This window comes from Typopeltis vanoorti, chromosome 15 (genome assembly GCF_054136105.1).
Source record: "Typopeltis vanoorti isolate ZY-2024b chromosome 15, IOZ_Tvanoo_1.0, whole genome shotgun sequence".
Classification (NCBI taxonomy): domain Eukaryota; kingdom Metazoa; phylum Arthropoda; class Arachnida; order Uropygi; family Thelyphonidae; genus Typopeltis; species Typopeltis vanoorti.
In genome coordinates, this window is record NC_143563.1 from 74,859,197 (window position 1) to 74,883,289 (window position 24,093).

Consider the following 24,093-nt stretch of genomic DNA (forward strand, 5'->3'; position numbering starts at 1 on the left):
TGTAGCCTTGAAACATGATATAATCATTACGTTATTGGTATTCAGGAAATAATACTTCAATGTATTATTACTATTTAAATTAAAGCTTTTCTGGTATCAGAAAAATCATTAAATTGAAATATTAATAATACAGTGAACAATACACTACACTATTAATCAACCATTTTTAATAACATACTACCCACTTAAATTAAACTACAAACATTTTTCCCAGATCATTAATATATGCCTATTTCGTCTTTATCGCACGTTGGTACAATTATTTTTTTAAACCATCTCAGGATCCACAAAAAATGGTGATCTACTGTAAGAAATGTGAATTCTGTTTTCTCTCTCCCCTCTCTCACACTTCGAGTTAGAGGGCAAAGTGCAATAATCTGATTTACATCTATAATTTTCTTTCCTTTAAATTTAGTTAGTGTTGTTAGATTGTAGGTGAAACGTCACATTCGAAGAAATCTTTGTTATAAACAGATCTGGAAAAAAGTAGCGACAATTTAGCACTAGCCCCCACCCTCATGCCTCATACGGTGTTGGTTTTATTGGAATCACATAATAGCTTGGATTTGCAACAAGGACGAAAAGCTTAGCCAATGTAGGTGAAGCCTATAATGCTACCTGAAGAATTTGAATTATGCTATAGTGGATAACAGGCGTATTCAAATGGTAGGCACTTTTTTTTATTATTATTGTGATTTAAGTTCATTCCACAATTAGTTGACAGAATTCAGATCAAATAAGATAAAAGAACTCATACTGCCTTAAAGTTCCTAGAATTTTTTTCCCAATTAAGGCTCGGTAATACTGTACTTTACTGGTATAAGAAGCTGCCATTGAGTGATAAAAAAAAGGATATGCTATGTAGAATTACACTAAATCCGACAAGCGCGTGTTGCACATGCTCATCATATGGTAAATTTTAAAGGGAAACCCTGCAACCTTTGACTTTAAACATTGATTAAAAAGCTTAGAAAACGCTTATTGTATCCCGGATTTAAACGCAGATCTTTCAAACCAAAGATTCTTTTGAAAAGAGTAATCGATTCACTGATAATCATCTGCGACAACTGTTCTGACTAGTTGGAGAGGTATAAAAAACTGCCACTTTCGTACGGGTCAGGCTAACTCAACTTCCATTAAAGAAGCAGTTATAAAAGGTCCTAAACAGGATTCGAACCCATATCTTTTAAATGAATGACAAATATCGCGACATCCTTGTCAATGCATTTGGAAATGATATAGATCATCCATAGTAATTAAAAAAAAAAAAACATTTGAAGACTTGGCAAATCCCAAGAAAACACTCCATTACTTACAGGAATAATCGACCTGACCTGTAAGATGAAGTCACTGACTAATATCACTTCCGTCATACAACCTTATTTGGTGATGATCTATACATAATTCACTGGATCAGCATTCATTAAATTAATCGATGAGACAATTTTGCATATTCTTCGCAAATTAGTCAATATGCTAGGTGACGGCGAATGAAATAATGGCATTTGTTGTAGGATATGACTTATTGCAGATGGAAAATTCAGTGCATAGCCGAGCTTAAAAACCGACACTTTGAACATTAAGAACTTTGTCCCACTCAGTATAACCGTAATTTAACATCAAACTATATATGTATACAGCCAGAGGATAAATTAAGCCTTGCCATTCTCTAGTGGGGTGAGAACAACCTTTTGAACTTCACTGCTACAAAAGCGCAGTCACATTTTATATCTCGCAAAATAGTCTCCAAAAAACCCGGTGTCATTTTTCGCTTAAAAAAAAAAAAACTTCTCACCTGTAGTACAAATTATTACGCTATATAAAGCCCAAATTCAATTGATTTTAGAACACTGTTTTCACATTTCGGGTGGTTCATCCAAATTTGGATAACGTTCTTGATACTATCCAAAAAGACGGCAATTCGTTAATAGATTATCCCCCCCCCCATCCCTACCTTATGCCTTTTCTATAGTATTTTCACAGAAACTGTTCTGCTGAACTGTCCGCCATCATTCTTATAACCTGTAAAATACAAATAACAAACGAGAGGGCGAACAATAATAAAATATTGTCAACTGAAGGAAAGCAAGCTGTACTAGGTGCTAACGTGCGATTTTTTAAAAATAACAATTTAAAATACTATGAGTTACTTAGTAACCGTTAAGTATTTCGAATCTACATCTTTGAATCCATTAACTTATATAACACTTAAATGAAAGAGTGGAATCAGAAAAAGAAAAAATTGCATTAACACTACATTATAAATAACTATAGGTGAGAACCTTTTAGGGAATGCATACAATAGAGGAAGTTGTTCTAAAGAACAATAGGGGAAATGAATGAAGAGAAAGAAATTTTATTCAGTGAACTTGTAGCTGAATCGTAAACAAATAGTTGCTGTTCGTATCTTAAGAGTTTTAAAGGAGGGCTGGAAGTGGACGGGGAGAGAACTGATAACTGTGGGTGTGGTTCTACGACCACGTTTGCCTCCTTTGAGAAATGAATAACCCGAGTTTCCGGTAGGATAAAACCTGTACCTCAGAATGAGTTCGGTTAATTAATCTTCAAATTAAAAGCATTTTTAAACGGTTCCTCGCATCGTCGATGGGGTTTAAACCAAGTCTTCCCAACCGAAGAACAAATGTCACGAAAACTCTCAAGGATGGAAAGAGAATGCAAATTTTGCAAGAATAAGACAGATCACTGAAAAGTGGTTGGAATATTAGTATTTAAAAAAATAAAAAAACTTGACGCCCAGTACTAAGTTGTTCGGAGATAAGGACCCGTTCACTATTATACCCACAGTATACGACCATAGGAGAAAAAACGAAATGAAAAACACAGATTAGTTAAAAGGTCTTTATGCCAAACCTAATTAAATGGCTTGATATCAAGCAACCATATGAGTTTCAACTAACTTTTCTATCACGTTTGTCCAAATTAACTTGAATTAATTCCAATATGCATTAATTAGGATTCATGAAAAAAGAAAAGATATCAAAGCTTACTATGACATCAGTTCTGCTGAGAGTAAGTTTCTAAACAATATTTTAAGTGGGCAGTTTTGTTGTATGTGAGGCTGTTTATTGTGAATTATTATTATAATGGGTGTCTCCATGGAGTCAGAAGACTAATCAAGGGAGATTCACTTATTCAAATAATACCTCTCCTTAAACTCATTCACAGATGAAGCACTCACAACTACCTATAGCAATGTATTTCGCTCATTCACCACCCTCCAAGCAATAAATTTAGTCCTGATATCCTTGTTAACCATACTCTTACACAATTTCCAGGAGTGATCCTCCTCGTTCTTTCCCCTCCTACAACTATGCCAAAAGAAATCTTCAGTATCAATCCTTTAAAACCCCTTTAATAACTTATATGCTTCATCGTATCTCCTCCCTTATGCCTATCAGCTAATTCTGGAACCCACAGACTTTCAATCGATTCTCATAGGAAACATCCCACAGACCTGTCATTCATCTCTGGATCTTCTTCACCACTTTATCCCTGAGGAATCTAGGTGACCAGATCGGTGCACAATAGTCCAGATGTGGCCTTATTAAGCCTTATAAAGTGGAACAATAACTTTCCTATCCTTGCTTGTCAGTGTGTTCTTCAACAACCATGTAATTTGATGTGCTATTTTGGCCACCTTTGCAATATGTCCTCTAAACTTTAATCCTTGGTCCACAATCATCACCAAGTCCCTTGCACTGTCAACTTCTTGCAGTTTAATTTCATCAATCTAGTACACAGAATGTGATCTCATCCTCCCCAAGTTCATCACCTTACACTTAGCCACATTAGACTAGCAGCCATTTAATGTTGCCCATATCATCAACACATTTAAGTCATCCTGCAAGATCTGTAACCTTCACAGACTATGGCTCTTCCCAGTTTTTCATCATCAGCAAACAAGTGGATATTTCCCATGAAATTATTTCCTATATCATTAATGTAAAAATGAAATAACAGAGGACCAAGTACTGAGCCCTGAGGTACACCAGTAATCACCTGCTTTTTCCTAGATTCAACTCTTCCATAAACCACTCTTTGATATCTGCTCATCAGCTACCCTCTAATCCAAAACAACTTCAGATCCATTCCCATTTGCTCCAATTTATGCAACAGAGTTCCATGTGGAATCCTGTCAAATGCCTTGGCAAAGTCTAGCAATATCACAGAATAACAATTTCCTTTATCCAACTCCACTGTTACTTTATTACAGAAAGTAAGCAAATTACTAAGTAAATTATCCTTATAAGGTATCATATTTCTGTCCACCCAGTCATGAATTCTGGTTTTTATCAACTTCTCCAAAACCTTAACCACCATTTCTGATATACTGATTGGCCTATAATTTGCTACTTCTGTCTTGGATCCTCTTTTATGCAGTGAAATTATTTTCTTCTCTTTCCACTCTATTGAAACCTTACCAGAACTGAGGATTAAATTAAAGAGCTTGGTCAGAGGATATGAGATTGTTTAAGAGAATTAGCACAACACATGGGCCAATATGCCATCTAACCCTATGGCAATGTCCACATTAAGGTTCTGCAATATACTAAGCACCTCTCAATTAAAGATGCCAAGAAATTATATTCTTGATTTAATCCTTTATCCAAGTGTAAGCAAACAAAGGTGGTGCATGAAGTAACTTTGCGGCTGGGCAACTTGGGCTAATGACTTCGCATCACTTGCCTTAATATCCCATAATGCAAAGCACATATCCTTATGGACATGTACAATGATATGCATTATGAAAAGGGTCACTATCCAGACCAGTTTCGACCTTTATTGAGATCTCATAAGTGGGAGCCAGACTCAGAAGTGATACCAAGATTGAAGTAATGCACAAGTCATATTTCCACTTATTTCTTGGCATATTTAATTGATAGCATATTGAAAGTTTTTCAAAGTGGAAAAACTTTCAACATCATTCTCTAATCCAGAGTATTTTAGTAATAAGGTGTGATACCTTCTGGCTACTTGTATATGGAAACATGACTTCTGCATTACTTTAACCTTGGTATCACTTCTAGGTCTGGCTTTCAATGATGAGACCTCAATAAAGGTTGAAACCAGTCTGGGTAGTGACCCTTCCCATAATGAATAGGATTATACATATTGTTACGGACATATGTTTTGCATTATTATCTACTAAGGCAAGTGATGTGAAGTCATTAGCCTCTATATATATGAGTTTCCCAGTCGTGAAGTTACTTCATGTGTAAACTTTGTTTGCTTACACTTAAACCCAGAATATAATTTCTTGACATCTTTAACTGATAGTATAACCAAGTGGAAAAACTTGCAACAACTACACATCTGTATTTCTTCCATCTCTAATCTTTCATTAATGAGTGATGCATCGAGCATTGCAGTATCACAACCAAGATGGTACACCTTTGTAAAATGATCACTTAGTAACTCAAATATTTGATTTGCTTCCGTTACTTCTCTACCATCAACACTTTTTAAAGTCATCCTTCTATGACTATTTGTCCTTTTACTTGCCACATAGCAAAAGAATTCCTTAGGATTTCTTTTGCACTCACAACTAGCTTCCTCTCATAATCAGCTTTGGCCTTCTTTACCATAGAGATCACCAACCTTGCCTGTAGTATCTTGTACTGCTCATGGGTATGCTGATCAACTTTTCATATTCCTTCTACAACCTTTTCTTTATATCCAATTCCTGCTTAACACTTTCATTGCCAGGCTGAAAATTGAAATTTCGTGTGGTGGCCAAATTTTTTTTTTATTTTTTTTATTTAGTTAGCAACGTCCACGCGATAACGTGTGATCAGCCGTTTAGTGAGAACTCGCATCGCGCGATTGGCAATGAATGTGTTAATAATACTGTTCATCATGTGTAGAGGCTTAAGTGCTGCGAGGACATCATGTTGGAGGCTTAATGGAATGTATACAGCACTCAGAAAGGATTAACATAGGTTTAATACTTCTTATATTTCGTCCTAGTCACTAGGACATCTTCAGGGATTACATTAACAACTAATATAACATGAACACAAATATCATACAATACTAAGCCCAACCACGTGGGTGACAATAAAGTCCTATCTAGGTGGAGTGCCCTCTAAGGGCAGTTGTAGGTGGCCTGGAATGTAAGGTGGGACCTCTGGTGATGAGTGTTTCCCAAATCTTCGGAAGCTTAATGCAACCGTATTTATTAAGATTTGGTTGATTTCTGAGAGCTGCTGCTTCTAAGAATAGTCTCTCTTTCTTGAAAGAGAGAAGATTTGGGAAACACTCATCACCAGAGGTCCCACCTTACATTCCAGGCCACCTACAATCGCCTTTAGAGGGCGCTCCACCTCCACCTAGACAGGACTTTAGTGTCACCCACGTGGTTGGGCTTAGTATTGTATGATATTTGTGTTCATGTTACATTAGTTGTTTTTGTAATCCCCGAAGATATCCTAGTGACTAGGATGAAATATAGGAAGTATTAAACCTATGTTAATCCTTTCTGAGTGCTGTATGTATTCCATTAAGACTCCAACATGAAATACTGTTCATCCATCTTACTCCTACTTGATTTATCATTCTAACTCTGGGTATACAATCTGATGCTGCTTTCCTTAAGCACCTCCTGACAACTTCATGTACCATCAACATCTCTCCTCTCCAAATTCTCGTGCCATGGCACTACTGAAAGTCAACTTCTCAGCTTGTCATAATCTCCAGATTTGTAATTTCACATATACCCCTTCTTAACAGAACATTCTGCATGTCTGACATTTATATGGTGCTTTGGCTACATACATCAGTAATTTTAGTAGATGGTAAAATCAGATTTCACACTTCCAAAGAATACGGAACATGATTTTAATTAGACTTCCATAAGACAAGGATTTTTTTTTTTTTTTCAAAACTTTCAGATTGATTTAATCCATGTGGCAATGTAGTAGCAGTGTAACAAATAAAGCAGTTTCTTAATAAGATCAGTAATTTTTTTTAGCAATCAAATAGGTTCATGATTTGGGTGACAATATTTTTATCCTTAAGTATAATGCCTCAATCGTAATCATAACTTCTTAGTTTTTCATAGTTATTTTAAAGCTATAAATACTTTAACATAATTATTACTTTTAAGAAATTTTGCCACTCACCACAGAATTTGCTGAGAAAAGTCACCATCCTTTGCAGAAGCAAATAAAAATTCAGGGGAAAAAAAAAAATTCCCAAAAATCTGTTTTATCTTGATGCAAGAAATTGTCACATATCACATAAATAACGAACTGTTAGTCGATGCAAAACTGAGGAAGGTAACAATTAATGCAGACATCCAACAAGGTTATTTAAATAGACTGATGGTATTGGGGCAGGGATAACTGCTGTAAATTTAATGTGCTAATGGATAAGGTGGAATTGGACTGCAAGAAATTGACAATATGGATAAGGATGTGGATTTGAGAGGTGATGATGATGGAGAGAAAGTTGAACACACTGATAGGTGTGTTCAACAAGGAGGTAATTATTCCTCTTTATAGGGATTTAACATAGTCACACCTGGAATCCCATGCACAGATTTGATTGCCTGGATTTTCTGGAAGCGTCAGAGAGGGAAATAACTAAAATGATAACTGGCTGTGGGGCACTTCATATGAGGATAGCATAAAGATTTTTTGTTGCAAAGTTAATTTCAGTTTATTGGCAGAAATAAGGATATATATATATATACACACATACATACATATATATATTTCTATCATAAGTTACTAAAGATGAAACATTACAAAATTTCTTCATTTCTAATTTCATGTCTAATTTCTAATGGTTAACTAGATCCTGAGGACTAGATTTTGCTTGGAGTGGTGAATGAACTACAGTTATAAGTACTGTAGTCAGTGAATGAGTTTAAGCAGGTATGGAGGTATTGTGTGAAAATAACAGTATGAACAGATATTGTATGAAAATAGCAACCACTTGCAATAATGTCAGAAGTGTATTGACTATATAAAGTGCAATGCCTAAAAATGGGTATCAAGTGGTTGTACATGAAAAAGAATGACAATATGCTGTTGATAAATATCATTGCCCACCGCCATTGTATTAATGATTTTTTTTTTTTTACATATTACAACATTGTGGAAAATCATGTGTGAAACCAAAAAAAAACAACAGCTCATCCAGGTTAAAAGTTTATATTTACATAAGTGTTTCTGTAGTGCAATTAGAGAAACAGTGGAATAATGTGCTCTTCGATTGGAAAAGACCTGGATTTAATTCTCATCGTGACAAGAGGAATCTTATATATGGGCTTTTTCAATTTAAGGTGAGTTAGCTGATGGAGGTAGCAGGGTTTTTTCCTCCCAGAAACTCAGGTTTTTTAATACTACATAAAGGCAAATTCAGACATGAGAATAAACACACAATTTGCATATAAAAAAATACTGTTGTTGGTTGTGATGGGCAGCAGATGGCATTGATGGTAGTAGTGTCATTGTGTGTAGTTGAAGAATTAAGTAGTAGCAGACATGGTGAGATGTGTGTAGCAAGTAAAGTAAAGTACAGTGCCTTCCCGCAATAAGTCCTTGGAGGCCCCACATAATAATAGTAATAATAATATAATCATTACATATAGATATTCAGATATAAAGTTTAATGAAAGAAGTACATACAAAACAGTTTATTTTTGGCAAAAACAATATTTCTTTAATGAAAAATTTTAAACATAAAAAAATCGCAAAAATTCAATTAAATGAAAGTACTGTCATCTATGAAAAGGTTACAAAACTTTTATTTACTTAAACAGTCAGATCAGATTACATTTCTTTCAAAATTTATCAGAAGCCAAATATCTATATTATACTTTTGGGATTACAACTGGGATTAACTAGATCCAAACAGATCTAGATGTTGAAAGTTTATTTTTCACTTGGTTAGAATATAATAAATTTAGTTTAATCCTTTATCCAAGTGTGAGGGTAAGGTGGTACAACACCAGGGCGACTCCTTGTAAAGGTGGAGCAAGCTACCAACACTCCTATCTCAGTATCTCCCATAATGCAAAACACATCTTCTTGCAGATATGTCTAATGTTATGCATTAAGGGAAGGGTCACTACCCAGACTAGTTTCGACCTTTATTGAGGTCTCTTCAGTGGGAGCCAAGCCCAAGTGGAAATACCAGTCAGAAGCATTAGCAAGGTCATCTCTACCTATAGGAGTTGCCAATTGGTGTGCCACCTTTTTAATAAATTACTCTGGATTTAGAGGAAGATGTTGAAAGTTTATTTTTTACTTGGTTAGAATATAATAAATTTAGTTTAATCCTTTATCCAAGTGTGAGTCCTGAAGATACTTTCAGGTGCAAACTTTGTTTGCTCACACTTGGATAAAGGATTACACTAAATTTATTAAACAGATCTAGTTATAATCCCAATTCCTATCAGTATTTAAATATCCTTTCTTTCTTCTAATTTGTAATTTTAATATAGTTAAATAATAGCATTAACAAAAGATTAACAATCTGATATAATAAAAAGTGTTTTTCTGTACATCTGTTTTTTAAAGAAAATATCTCATCTATTTATTATATTGTTTAAGTTTTCACATCGAAATTCATATTTTGATCTACTATAATATAATTTATTATACTCTATTGTCAGAGGAATTCAACATATATCAAATTTAGTTTAGAGGTTTATGAAAATCATAAAAAAATTATTTATTTACATGGGGACTCCATGGAGTCAAAAGACTCTTTGCCGGAGACCCACACTATCCATTAGCACGATACCTATCATACATCTCCTTACTTATTCACTGCAGGGGTACCCAACCATATAACATCAACTTCTTCTTTCCCTCATACATGCATATACAAAACAATGATTGCAAGTTACCTGTATTATGTCTTCTAATTATGTTCCAATGAAGACAGAATAATCATTAAATATGCAGTTTACTATATTAAAACATAGTTTTAATATAGTAAGCTGCATATTTAATGATTTATCAGTTATTGATAAATCATTAAATCTATTATTGATAATTTATCAGCCATTATCAGAAACTCCTTCAGATTTAAGAATTATTTTTATCTTTCCCTCTGTCTCCTCCCACTTCCTATCGTGCAAGTTAAAGTGATTTTATATTGATGGTTGAGTAGACAGAAAGCCACACTGCATTTTTTAACTGCAGAATTATAGTTTTCTCCTCATTCATCTCACTTATTTACTTAGTTTTATGCCACATTTTTTCATTAACCTTTCATTTACACTATTAATTAATTATTAAATCTATATTTAATTATTAATAAGCCCACCTACTACCAACATATGTTACTATCATATCTCTCCTTTTTTGCCTCTTTACTAAATTCTCTACAGCTCATATGTATCCCCCATAACTAATATTTCACAGCCCTGATCTATGTTGATCATCCGTTTTCATCCTTCTGGGTAATTCAAATTTATGCACAGCTTGTAGAATTTGAGCACACTACCTTCTAGATTACTAAGGCTTAATGGTATTCTCCAACATGGTGTATATATCTTTTATAGTGTTGCTGTTTGATTTAATTTAATTACAAGATTTAGAAACAAAATTTCTTCTAAGTAACTCAATTACTTTGTAAAATTAAAAGACAGTATAAAGAAGAAAATCTAACTCTCTGGTTAATAGCAATTCAAACTAGGTCACATTGCAGTGTCTGCTTTTGGTTTCCAAGCAGTATCTCCCCACTGCTTTAATATGTTTTATTCCTTTTTAAAGATGTCTCAAGTAAGAAATGTCTTCACTGAACTCTCCTGGTATGTAACTATTATAGTAACAGCTAAATTAAACTTCTTTTGCACATAGGAAGTAAGTCTATGAAAATAAGTAATTAGTTATAATCAAAGTTATAAAAGCCATTTACAGTCCATATAGTTTATGTAATAATATAATTTAAGTGAAGTAGTTTGGTACTAAATCTGTAACAGCTTTATCATTGAGGCTGAGCCACACATATAAACACTACTCCCGATTTTTTTAAATATTTTTTTAAATATGAAAAGTTCTATATTTACTGTAGGTTATGATTAGAAGTTCTGCGAAGATCAAAAAGATTTACTTCTTTTTTAATTTGTAATTTGTGGGGGGGGGGGAGGGAAAGGTTACTGCTGATATGAATTTTTACTCAAAAGTAAATAAAGATTTTATATTATAAGGCTGCTTATACTGTATACAAAGCAGTAAAATAGGATGATTAAAAATGAAAAAAATACTGATTAAATTACTAATTTACCCACTACACACTATCTTCAGCCAACTTGAAAAAGTTTACATTGTAGGATTTTGGAATGGGGGGGTAGACAATTTCACCACATGGAGTGAGACACTATCCTGTTTACTGGAGGCCTGAAGTACTCTGAAAAAAAGTGCAATGCTTGGTCTCTAAAGTAGGGTTTCCAGATTATCAACTGTATAATCCCCTCACTCACACACATGCACACACAGACTTTTATCAAACATTCACTTCATTAAAGTTATGAACAACCTTAACCGTTTCTGTTAGTGTTCTATCATATCGGAGTCAAAATGCAAAATCCTGACTAACATCTAAGAACTAACAAATATAATAATTACCTCAACTTGTAATGGAAGATTACACACTCTCTCTCTAAACTAGCCTTACATTCCAATGTTATTTTTTCATGAGTCCATATATTCTAACTTTCACAATTCCCTAGAAATTGCTTCTCAGGCTATCTATCACCACCTTTCATTGTTGAGCGACAACTATTTAGATATAGGTCCCTTTGTGCAAGTTCACTGCTTGCAGTGAGCTAATCTTTAAAAGCTGTGCAATGGCTACTTCTCAATGAGTTAAGAGCACAGTTCTTCTTAGTTCTTTAAGAAAGCTCCAAATTAACAAGTTAAACTTGTTCAATATCAACAATGATTTATAGACTTACTAAGGATAAATATCAGATAAGTAAAATTCTTGACATAATTTAGTTTCTTTGTCAATTTCTAGGTCACAGAAATGCATGTGGATAACAGATTGCTTGTTATCTCTTAACTCTGACATGTTAGTCAGGATTTTGCATTCTGACATTGACATGATAGAACACGAACAGACTTGCTAATCATTAGATTAATTAAATTAGCAAGTCTGTTGTAACTAAACACATTCAAATTACAATGAAACTAAGTTCAAACCAAAGATTAATTCATAAATATTATTAAGCATACTATTATTAAAAAAAAATAATCAGAAACAAGTTGCATGAATTTTAGAGATTTTATAATATTTATGGTATATTGACACCAACTACACAATACTATTAAGGGATATTAGAGTTTAGGAGAGTGACCACAAGAAATCCACTAAAACGAAGAATAGAATTGCCAACATTTTTAGATCTATTGCACCTATAACTTATTTTTGAGATCGGGGGGGCCATCAAATTGAGTACCTGATTTAATACCATTAAATAATGTATTTGAGAAATCAACTAGTGAAGAATATAATATCTATTATCCTATTCACATGAAAACTATTAAAAACCATTATATTCTACTATTATTTAAATTAAGGGGATATTACATCCCACATTATTTCAAAGCCGAATAAGAAACTCAAAGATCGAAATCAAAGAGTTCCAAGCCGAATATAGCAAACTACAAAAGTTTCGGCTGATTGTAGCATACGCTAAAGCACGTAGTTCAACACTAGGGCACCTCGTTGCAAAGGTGGGTAAAGTTCTGATCAATATTCTTAGTATTACCCATAATGTAAAACACATCTCCTAGGAGATGTATGATGTTATACATTACGGTGGGAGGTCACTACCCAGACCGGTTTCAACCTTTATAACATCAGTATTACCTGATCTACCTATTCACTGATGAGACCTTAATAAAGGATCATATATCTCCTAGGAGATGTGTTTTACATTATGGGTAATACTAAGAATAGTGATCAGAACTTTGCCCACCTTTGCAATGAGTTGCCCTAGTGTTCAACTATGTGCTTTAGCATACACTACAATCCGCTGAAACTTTTGTAGTTTACTATATTCGGCATGAAACTCTTTGATTTTGATCTTTGAGTTTCTTATTCGGCTTTGAAATAATGTGGGATTTAATATCCCCTTAATTTAAATAATGCTACATCGCCGAAGTGAAGCCTACTGGCTCTTTTATTTAAGTAACATTATGTTCTACTATTTATACTAATAGTATATGCATATAAACAGAGATTCCTTATTTCCATTCAACACGAAGCTAAAGAAAACAGATTTACTATATACTAAATCAAAAATCTGCTTAAATTACATTAATGATAGAGGTTTCATACTAAGAGCAGTTTATAGTCAGTTCTTGGCTTATGACCACTTGTATTTAAGATGGATCCCATTAACATGGTATTTGCCAGATACCACTTTATTCCTGTAACTAATGGAACAAGGTATTATTGCTGACTTCAAGGGATATTTTTAAGAAATACTTTGCTCATAGTATTTCTGCTAGTGAGGAAAACCCTTAGAAACTTTTTGAAGGAATATAATATTGAGCAGATGCAGCATGGAGTGAGGTGCTAACAGTGTGTATGAATGGTGCTTGGAAGAAGCTGCTAAAAATATATGTTCATACATATTTTTACATATACATGCTCATACATTATTATGGGGGATTTCAACTATGGTCACATAAATTGGAAGGAGGAAAGGACACATGGGAGGAAGGAAATGGATTTTATGCAGTTATTGAAGAATAATTACCTGAGACAGCATGCAATGGAATATACAGTTACTAGATTGAGGCTATCTGGATTGAGATAGCCTGGTCTACCTACTCACTACACACTGAGATTGAGGCCATCTGCAGTTACTAGATTGAGGTTTGAGAATGCTCAATCTAGTAATTGCATCTGAGAATTTGTCTATAATGAATATGGGCACATTTGCACCAATTAGTGAGAGTGATCATGTGGTCTTGACCTGGGAGGTGGCAAAACATGTGGAATTTTCATTTAAGATGTAAAGTGTCTAAAGCAGCTCATCAGATCACTTGGTTACTGAAAAATATTTTGACAAGCAGGTTATTGTTCCTCTTTATTGAGCCTTGATAAGATCCCATCTTGACTACTGTGTGCGGGATTTCTTGGTGATGGGGAGGAGGTGGAGAGGATCCAGAGGCGAGTGACCAAGATAGTAGCAGGTCCACAGACCTGCTATCATCTTGGAATGAACCTTATGAGAACAAGTTGATGATTTGTGAGTTACAAAAACTGGTTGATAGGTGGAAAAGGGGTGATATGATTGAGACATTCAAATTACTGAGGGGTTTTTACAAGATTAATTCAGAGGAAATTTTTCAGAACAGGTGTGGAGGTGGGAGAACTAGGGGCCATCCATGGAAACTGAGTGAGAGTGAAGTTAGCAACAGTGTTAGAACTAGGTTTTTTTTGCTTGGAGAGTGGTGAAAGAGTGGAATAGATTGCCAGAGTCTGTTGTGGGTGCCAGGACTGTGAATGAGTTCAAAACAAAGTATGATAGATACTGCACAAATGCTGAACAGTTCTTGACATGATGTTTAGGACCTCCCTCGAGGAGCCTAAGGACTCCTTGGAGTTGCCCATAATAATAATAATAATAATAATAATACATTCACAGGATTCGACAAACACAACAACTAACAAGGGACTGATGAGAAGATAGTACTGCTAACTAACAAGCTGGAGTTGGAGACTGACAATGAAGATGTAGAGCTTGGTGGAGCCTGTGAAAGAAGAGCTCTCTAATGAAGTTAACAGAGCTAGAAGCATAGAAAGTTGCATAACAAGAAGAGAAGAAAAAGTAAAAGAACAAGAAGCTGAGCCCCTAAAAAAGTTTACAGTGAAAAAAATGTTTGAGGTATTACTCTACTATAAGGCAATTTGGTTATTTCAGGAAACGGACTGAACATGGAGATTTAGCAAAGCAGACAGAATGTTGAAGCTGCAATAACTTGCTACAGAGAAATTCAAACAGTAAAGAAAAGATAAACTGTGCAGACTAAGTTGGACATAATGTACAAATTTTTAAAGAAGCCTACTCCAGCTATCTGATCACCTACTGAAGATGAGCCTAAACCTGCTACAAGTTATTCGTCGAATGAATCATCCACATAAGCTTTGTTGTAATCCTGAATTTGAAGAATCTGTTGTTGATGAACTAGCCTCCCTGCTGCCTCTGATGAACTGGCCAATTAACTGAAGACTCCCATTCCACATGTTTTCAGTTAATTATTTTACTGTAAGCACACAGATGTATTGCACACTCATGATTTATTATTTATTACAGTAAATTACATTTAATTATTACATTTATTACAGTACTGCAGACAGTATTTTATGTTGTTATTTGTACACTGTATTATTTCACTGTAAACAAAGAATAACATTAGTTAGAAACTATAGCAAAATGGACCTACATATTTCAGGGCTTGTTAATATATCTTTATTGTTCATACAGTGATTTTCAACCTTTTTGAATTAGATTGGATGTAGAAGGATTACTTTATGTAAAACTGATTTTAGTATGTTACTTTAGGAAAACTCTTGCAACATCATTGAATTCTATCTAGCAATGTAAATAATGAAACGTTAACTAATCATTAAAAGGTATCTGTGGCATGACTATAAACAATAAATTAATGATAACCACAGTAATTAACTTTAATGAAATTAAAGTATCGATTTTTTTTTCTCTAAATTAAGTGGATATTAAATCCAACATCATTTCAAGGCCGAATACAGAAACTATAAAAGTTTCAGGCTAAAATTGACCAGAGAGCTAGGGGAATACACCACCGCCATACTATGAGTTGCCCTAGCCGAACCATATAGGTGACGACAAACGCTGCGAGCGTCCCTATATATATCTGTAGGGACCTATATATATCTGTCCCTATATATAACACCCAAAGAAAATACAGATATTTCGTACTGAAAATAACAGTACATCATCAGTGTGTAGAAAAAGCAAATCAAAGAAACAGGAATATAAGGTACGTATAGCAGTTGGTGGTTTACCAATTAAAAACTGTTGCTGTGTGCTAGAAATTAATATTAATAAATAATATTAAAAACTATTTTTGATGGTTACATAAAATAAGAATCTCCAAAACTTTTTGGAAAGAGAGACAATCATTCCAATTCAGATTTGGCTGATGTAAAAGGGCTTCGCAACTTTCTTTGAAAAGGCATTCATATTTAAACCTGCTTCTATGGAGAAGACAAGCATCATCCCACTGGATACAGTCTTCAGTGTCAATACCATGTTGTGCCAGACCAGACTTTTGAGGTTCCACGCATTCAATATAATATGTGAAATTAATTTTTTTTTCCACAGAACGGCCTGTCTGCACAAAGCATGTTAGATTACATTCACAAGGTATCTAGTAAACACCAGTGCTAATGATAGAGGTGACAGTTTGTCTTTTGTAGATGGCAACAGATGAGAAATTTTGTTTATAGGAAAATGTGTAATTAGGAAAACACGTCAATAGGAAAATATCTCATTCCCACATATTTTGCTAATAACAAAATTTCTCATCTGTTGCCATCTATAAAAGACAAACTGTTGCCTCAGTTTGACATCTGATGCTACACATGAACGACATTGCCAATAAATTCACTTGCTTTGACAAATGGTTGGGTTCGTGGTGAGTGAACTATGATTGTCCCCATCTGAACGTGTTAAAGAACTGATAAAGCAATGGGACATGTGTATGAATGTTGAAGGGGATTATGAAGAGAAAGAATTTTTTTTATTTTTTTATTTTGAGGTTCATATTCCACTTGTTTTATTTTTAACAACCATTTATAACTTACTTACTGACTTTCCCTCATATTTTCATGCTAAATATTTTCACCACCCCATTGAAAAATTTGGTATCATCAATGCTTTAAAAAACAGAGCATCATAAATTTTACAAGATGAAAATAAAAGGAAAGATAAACTTGATCTTCTAATAATTTTTTATCCAAAATTTATCTGTAACGTGCCTAAAAAATCTTCTACAAGTTGTATATAAAGATTATCCATCCCATTCCAAGGACTTTATATACGATATATCAATAAACTTTATTCCAGTATGAGATGGAAGAATGCAGGTCTCAATTCTCAAAATGTCAGCCAGTCACCAACTATGGAACACCCATAAGATAATATCAATTATCTTATTGGTGTTCCATAAAATAAATTTTACTTTTCTTAGTGGATAACTCGGGTCACATGCTGGTATAGAAGTCTATTCTGATGATTTTAATTTTTGTAATGATAGCATATGCCACTAGCATTGTGCACTATTATGCTATTACTGAAGCTATATGTTACGAAAGAAGAGAAGATGCATCTCCTAACTCCATCCTGATAAACCGTACATCAGTCACATACTTAAGTGTGTGGCTACCATCAATAACTCTCAAATTGTCTGAAATCAACATTTTCAACCTCCTCCTTCCAATCTATGTTCCCATAGTTAAAATTCCCCATAATAATAATTGCCTACCCTCCAATCATTGAGCTTATTTGCTGATGCATACTGTCTATAATCTTTTCCATCCCCTGATCTATAGCAGCATCCAACTGCATATTTTGTTCTTCTGGCCTCTATCTCACACCAGATAGCCTCAAATGTGCTATTTCACTGGCCTGCAGTTGAACTTCTAATCTCTTTGGTTGCAGTTCATCGGCTATCATCATTAACACTCCCCCCCCCCCATTCTTTTCTCTCTCTCTCTCCATTCTCTCTGAACATACTATATCCTTCACATTCTATACCACTAACTATATCATCTTCTGTTAGCCATATCTTACTAATGCCAATAACCTTTGGCCAGGATGAGCCAACCAATGCCAAAAATTCCTGCTGCTTGTTCCAAATGCTCCTGGGATTAGTGTACATAAAGTGCAAAAGCCCCTTAGGCCCACCGCTATCCTAGCACTTTATACTAACTATCCCATTCTGGCTTGTTACCAGTGGTACTAACTTAGGCATATTATACATTCTTACATTCAACTGCCTCACTGATATCTGCATATCCACTCAACTCCTCCCCCCCCCTAAAAAAAAAGTTCTAGTTTCCCTGATTTTGTCCACTTTCACTTCATTCAATAACACTTTTTCCAGTCAACACCAAATCCATTCAGATGCAAACCATCCTTGTACAAGTCCAATTGCCTGTCAAACCCACTCCAAACATCCACAAACTCAACACAGCACCACTCCTCCTGCATAATCTACACACTGAGTCATTTGCTATTGTGGCCCTCCTTCTCAGCTCTACTCTGTCATTACCATGGCAACAGACTCATTATCTTAACTCTCTCACTCTTTCCTTTAGAAAGATTTTTGAAAATGTTTGTTTTAAATTATAAATGGGATCTTATCAGTCTGTATGGCTAGACTCTAAAATATCACACATTAATACATTAGCAGAAGGCACAGTTAAGTATATGCAGTTAAATGTCAAACAGGCCAGAAAAAACACACACACACAATTAAAGACAAAAATACTGTAATGTAGTGTGGCTTCTTGCAAAGAGTCCTGCAACTCCACAGAGGTGTGACATAGTAATAATAATTTAGAAAGCAAAATACAGTTTGTTATAATGAATTTCCATTAAAACAGCATTGTTCTTATGGAGCTTTGGTCAAAAAGTTTCAGAAGTTATAACATACGGTGTCTCCTATAGTGTGAAAAGGCTATAAAACTGATGAATTCTGAATATGTGTTAATTTCTTGCTGATATAGCAATAACTTATTGTTATAAGTATCTGCTTAAATTACTGATGAATCTGTCAAACTAAAACTTTGACATACATAGCTACATCCTAGATCGAAAGCAGAATGGCTATTATATTTATAATTAAATGCACTGATGCTGCTAAAAATCTAATTCTTGGACTCAGTGTTAAAGCTATCTAAGGTAATTATTTTGAAGTGAGTTAGACAGGAGGTAGCAGAGTTCTCTCACATGATTTTCCCACCTAGAAACAGTGTCTTTTAAGTCACTTTTTCAAGATATCCAGGTTTTTACAGCATCCAAAATCCCCTCATTCACCCATAAAGAAAATGGAGAGAGATATACAAGACTCGTTGTTATAAATTAAAGATACCAAGAAATTCTATTCTTGGTTTAATCCTTTATCCAAGTGTAAGCAAACAAAGTTTGCACCTGAAGTATTTTCAGGACCTTAGTATCTGATAATGCAAAGCACATATCCTTACTGACATGTATAATGCCATGCATTATGGGAAGGGTCACTATCCAGACCAGTTTTGACCCTGAGGTCTCATAAGTGGGAGCCAGACCCAGAGGTGATACTAAGGTTGAAGAAATGCAAAAGTCATATATGAGTAGCCAAAAGGTGCCATACGTTATTATTAAAATACTCTGGATTAGAGATAGTTGTTGGAAGTTTTTCCACTTGGTTATGCTATAAATTAAAGATACCGAGAAATTATGTTCTTGGTTAATCCTTTATCCAAGCATAAGCAAACAAAGTTTGTGCCTGAAGTATTTTAATGCAGAAGTCATATGACTTCTGCATTATTCCAACCTCAATATCACCTCTGGGTCTGACTCCCACTGACGAGACCTCGATAAAGATCGAAACCAGTCTGAGTAGTGACCTTTCCCATAATGCATAGCATTATACATACTCACAAGGATATGTGCTTTGCATTATGGGATACTAAAGCAAGCGATGTGAAGTCATTAGCTCCTATATACAAGTTGCCCTGTCCTGATTAAGGTGCAAACTTTGTTTGCTTATACTTGGATTAAGCATTAAACCAAGAATATAATTTCTTGGTATCTTTAATTTATAGTATAACGAAGTGGAAAAACTTCCAACAAGACTTGTTGCATTTGTGGCATTTCCTATGCTGGACAAAAAGGATGTTACACACACACACATACACAGAGAGAGAGAGAGAGAGATCTGCCTGTTGGAACCTTTCAAAGATGTTGAAAAGAAAAGACAACACAAGTGAAGGCCTTTCAAACCACTAATCTCAACTATCTAAGGACTGTGGCAAAAAACAAATGCCTTAAATTGACAAAACTGTTTTTATAAGGAAATTCAAGGAGACTTTGGAAATGATATGTACCTATCCTTACTGAGTATAATAAGACACTCAAGGCTTACTACTGCACCTTGTTTGGTCTTCATTCATCAAACATTTGCCATACAGACCTGGACTATGTACTAAAGATTGCAAATACAACTGAAAAGATAATCGCAATGCTGAACCAAACTTTGACATGTAAAGATAAGAATCTCATTTTGCATCTTTACAAGGCTTTGATAAGCTTCACTTGGACTACTGTGTGCAGATCTGGTTTCTGTTATGATTCTGATGAAGTGGAGAGAGAGAGTGTGTGTGCGCGCCAAGGAAGGTGTTAAAAATTATATCAGGTTTGTGAAATACTGATTATGAAGACAGACTGAGAATTTGTAGACTGCAGATACTAGCAAACAGGAGAAAGAGAAGCTATATGATTGAGACTTACAAACTTCTGAAAGAGTCATACAGGATTTCAGTTGATGGAATTTTTCATTTTATTTTATGCAGGTTGGGGAAAGAACGAGAGGGCATCCTTGGAAGCTGAGAATGAATGCCACCAAGAAGGGGAGTGAGATCAAGATTTTTCTCTCATAGAGTGGTGTGCGACTGGAATGGATTCCCATTGGATGTTATGTGTGCAAACAGTGCAAATGAATTCAAGAACAAGTAAGACAAGCTGGTGTGTGTGTGTGTGGCCTCCCTTAATGAGTCCTTGATTCCCGGAGGTCTCTCTGAATAATAATAATATTTCCAATCCGCAATCTTAAATATTTTATTGTAATCAAAAACTGCATAATAAACTTGCCAGCAGTGGTTGGATGAGTGGACAGTATCTCCAACCAACAAGTTGTAGGTTTGAATCCTACTTGAGAATGGATATTCAGGTGGTAGACTATTTTCACTGCTTGGTTAGAGAACACCAACACTTTGTTTACTGGATACTAAATATGACTTAAAAAATACCACATTTGATTCAGAAAAGGGGTGCCAGATTATCTAAACCACAGGCCATCCATGGCAATAAATATACTTGCAACTCTCCATCAATAAGATTTACATTAAAAAAAGACTGCTTAACTAAAGATTTTAAGTAAAGTAGTAAAATGAATTATAAAAATGAATTTTTGGATGAAAAAAAAAAAAAAAATCAATTAGATAGTCTGATCTTACCTTGGGTTCCTACTAAAATCAGAGGAACTTCCCCTGCACTGCGATAACGGCACATTTTGGTGTAATAATTATATACAGCATTGAAGGAAGCTTCGTTTTCTAAACTAAACACAAAAATGACAGCATCCACCCAACAACTAAACTGAAAATTTTAAAAAAAATCATCAGGATAAGTTGGTAGAAATACAGCAAGCAATATACATTTAAAAAAAAAAATGTGCAAATAATTGAAAATGAATATGCATCTCCCTGTCTTGTTTGGCTTATTAATTTATTAAAGTCAACACTATAGCTTAGAAGAATATTAGATAGCAGTACTTGATATAGTTGTACTTAATCTGATTTTTGCCTGACACTTAAGTACTTCTGAAAACCAGTATTGTTAATTGACACATTCTACATTAAACAGATCTTTTACCTCTGATTAAAAAGATTTTCTAGTGATTAGCACTATTTCAATCTTGTGGGCTTTTCCTCAGAGACCATGTAGAAACTCTATGTATTTGAAGTGATTCATGTTTGAAAGTTAGGTAGTACAGAAGTAAGCTACTAGCTGGTAATTGAAATCGTTATTATTATTATTCATGACACCTCCAAGGAGTCCGGAAACTCATCAAAGGAGGGCACCTACTGTACAACTCTCCATTTTCCACTACTACTGAACCTCTACTACCAAATCATCTACATCAACACCATCTACAGCCCATCACCACCACAACTAGTATTTTTTGTCTGTAAATTCCGTGTGTTCTGAAGGGCCGATTTGTCTGTATGCAGGATGAAAAACCAGAGTTTCCAGAAGAAAAAACCTGATACCTCCGTATGAGATTGACTAACTCACCTTCAATTGAGAAAGTCCATATAAAGATTCCTCCTGTCACGACGAGAATCAAACTTAGGCCTTTTCCAATCAAAGGGTACAATGTACAATTGTTCTTCCAATTGTGCTATGGAGGTGCTATAAATCATAATTTAAGAAAGAGACAAAAACACTGATATCTGAAATATACCCTTCAACTTCTAGTCCTGTTCGTCTTCTATCAACCATGTTTAGCTAATACTCTTCAGACAGATTTAGTTTCAAGGACAAACTTCTTTCCCTTATTCCTGATACTGCCATCATCACTTAGCAAAGCTGTTGTGCTGCCAATACTTTCATTAGTCACTATCTACAATATTATTGTACTCCCAGTTTCCATTCTTTATTAATATATAAAACCAACTTCCCATCACTCAAATGGCAGTCTTCACAAGACATCCCTACTACCTTGCACCCTGGCAACTACACTCCCACAATACAGACTTGTTCAGAGCAACAACCTCTCCAAACTCCTGTATTCTTTCTCTGTTAAATCAATGTTTTTTTCCCTAGAGCTCTTTTCTGTCATTAAATATATTCTATATATTTTCAAACCTCACTTCCTATACATTCTCGCCATTTCATGATTTGCTGGTGAGAACGTGCAAGAAGCAATATCGTATAAAGAGGTATATCATACCATACTCTGCCAAAACACTTATTATTCTCTCTCTTCATATCCCCTGCACAATCTTCAACACTACTCTCAAACATTTTGCTATGTAATTCGCACTTCCTTTCAGATCATTTGTATCATCTATTACCAGCAACTCATCCAAGATGTGATCTCTCTTTCATCACTATAGTCATGCAATACTGTTTTCTCAAGCAAGCCTTGCTATAACATTCTATTCTGCACAGTCTTGCACTGATATCCTCCTCTTCCATTTTTCTGTCTTCTCATTACTCTTTCCCTTGATCTATTTCTAACTTTTCCCATCTCCCTCTTACTTCTACTTGTCCCTGATATTTCTCAATCTTTCTATCTTCTCTCATTTTCACACTTGTTTCACTCACATCAGCTAGCCTCCTAACATTTCATCAACTATGTTTCACTTTCTAAGCAGCCTGCTTTCATTGGGCATTCATGAAACTCATCCCTCAATTGTTACACTTTCATCTTATCATGCTAAATAATTAAATCCGTATACAATTCTGCTGTGTTCTCTTCATTCTCAATCACTGTTGCTCTTATCTCTCTATTTCTATCTCTGCTGGCACTCAACCATTTCCAACACATTACTCCAGCTTCTATTATGAAAACTAAGGAAAACAAGTAGCATACTGATGCATCCCAAGCATTATATACTGAACTAACAGACAGCTTCAATAGAATTAAACGTGATGTGAAAGTATATCACTGAAAAATTAAAAATATTGTGTATAAAATCCCATCTCAATTTCCCTTTTCATGTTAGGCTTGATAGCCTGTCATAGCCAAGTAACTCAGCATCATAGAAACCTGTTTAATGCCTATGATAGAGCAATTTATCCTATCTGCACTAGCTGCAAATTGTGCATCTTATTCATGCTGGTTTGCAGGATGAAAAATCAGAGTTTCTGAGAGGTAAAACAGGGTTTTTCCTTCCAGTATTAATGCATTCCTGTTCAGTTTGGATGCATACTTTATATGAAGTGTTTATTCAAAAAAAGAATATTGGTGAGAGTGCTCATGGCTAATTAATTTATAAAAAAACTAGCCTTTTCTAAAATTAAGACAGTTTCATATCTGTACAGTATTAGGCAATGCTTATGTGAAATTTTTACTGGAAAATACTATTTTTTTAACACATACTTTTGAAACACCACCTATGTATAAAATAAACTGTCCATTCAAAAATACATTATAAGTGAAGTCTAAAATTATATTCCAAAATGAAATAAACAACAGTAAAAATTATGCACATAATACTACAAAAGCAAATTTTATTAATTTTTGCAACCATCTACTTTTGAAAATAAAATCATCAGCTGTG

The 24,093-nt window shown here is 34.6% G+C and overlaps 1 protein-coding gene across 3 annotated transcripts in view; it reads right to left on the reverse strand.

Annotated features, from left to right (window-relative positions):
• The window catches only part of LOC150098898 (centaurin-gamma-1A-like), a 273,420-nt gene that overhangs the window by 229,759 nt on the left and 19,568 nt on the right, over positions 1 to 24,093 (reverse strand). For all 3 annotated transcript variants that reach the window (XM_090404607.1, XM_090404608.1, XM_090404609.1), the window contains exon 5: positions 21,259 to 21,400. In XM_090404607.1, coding sequence (XP_090260733.1) covers positions 21,259 to 21,400 — 142 coding nt within the window. The remainder of the gene's footprint in view (positions 1 to 21,258; positions 21,401 to 24,093) is intronic.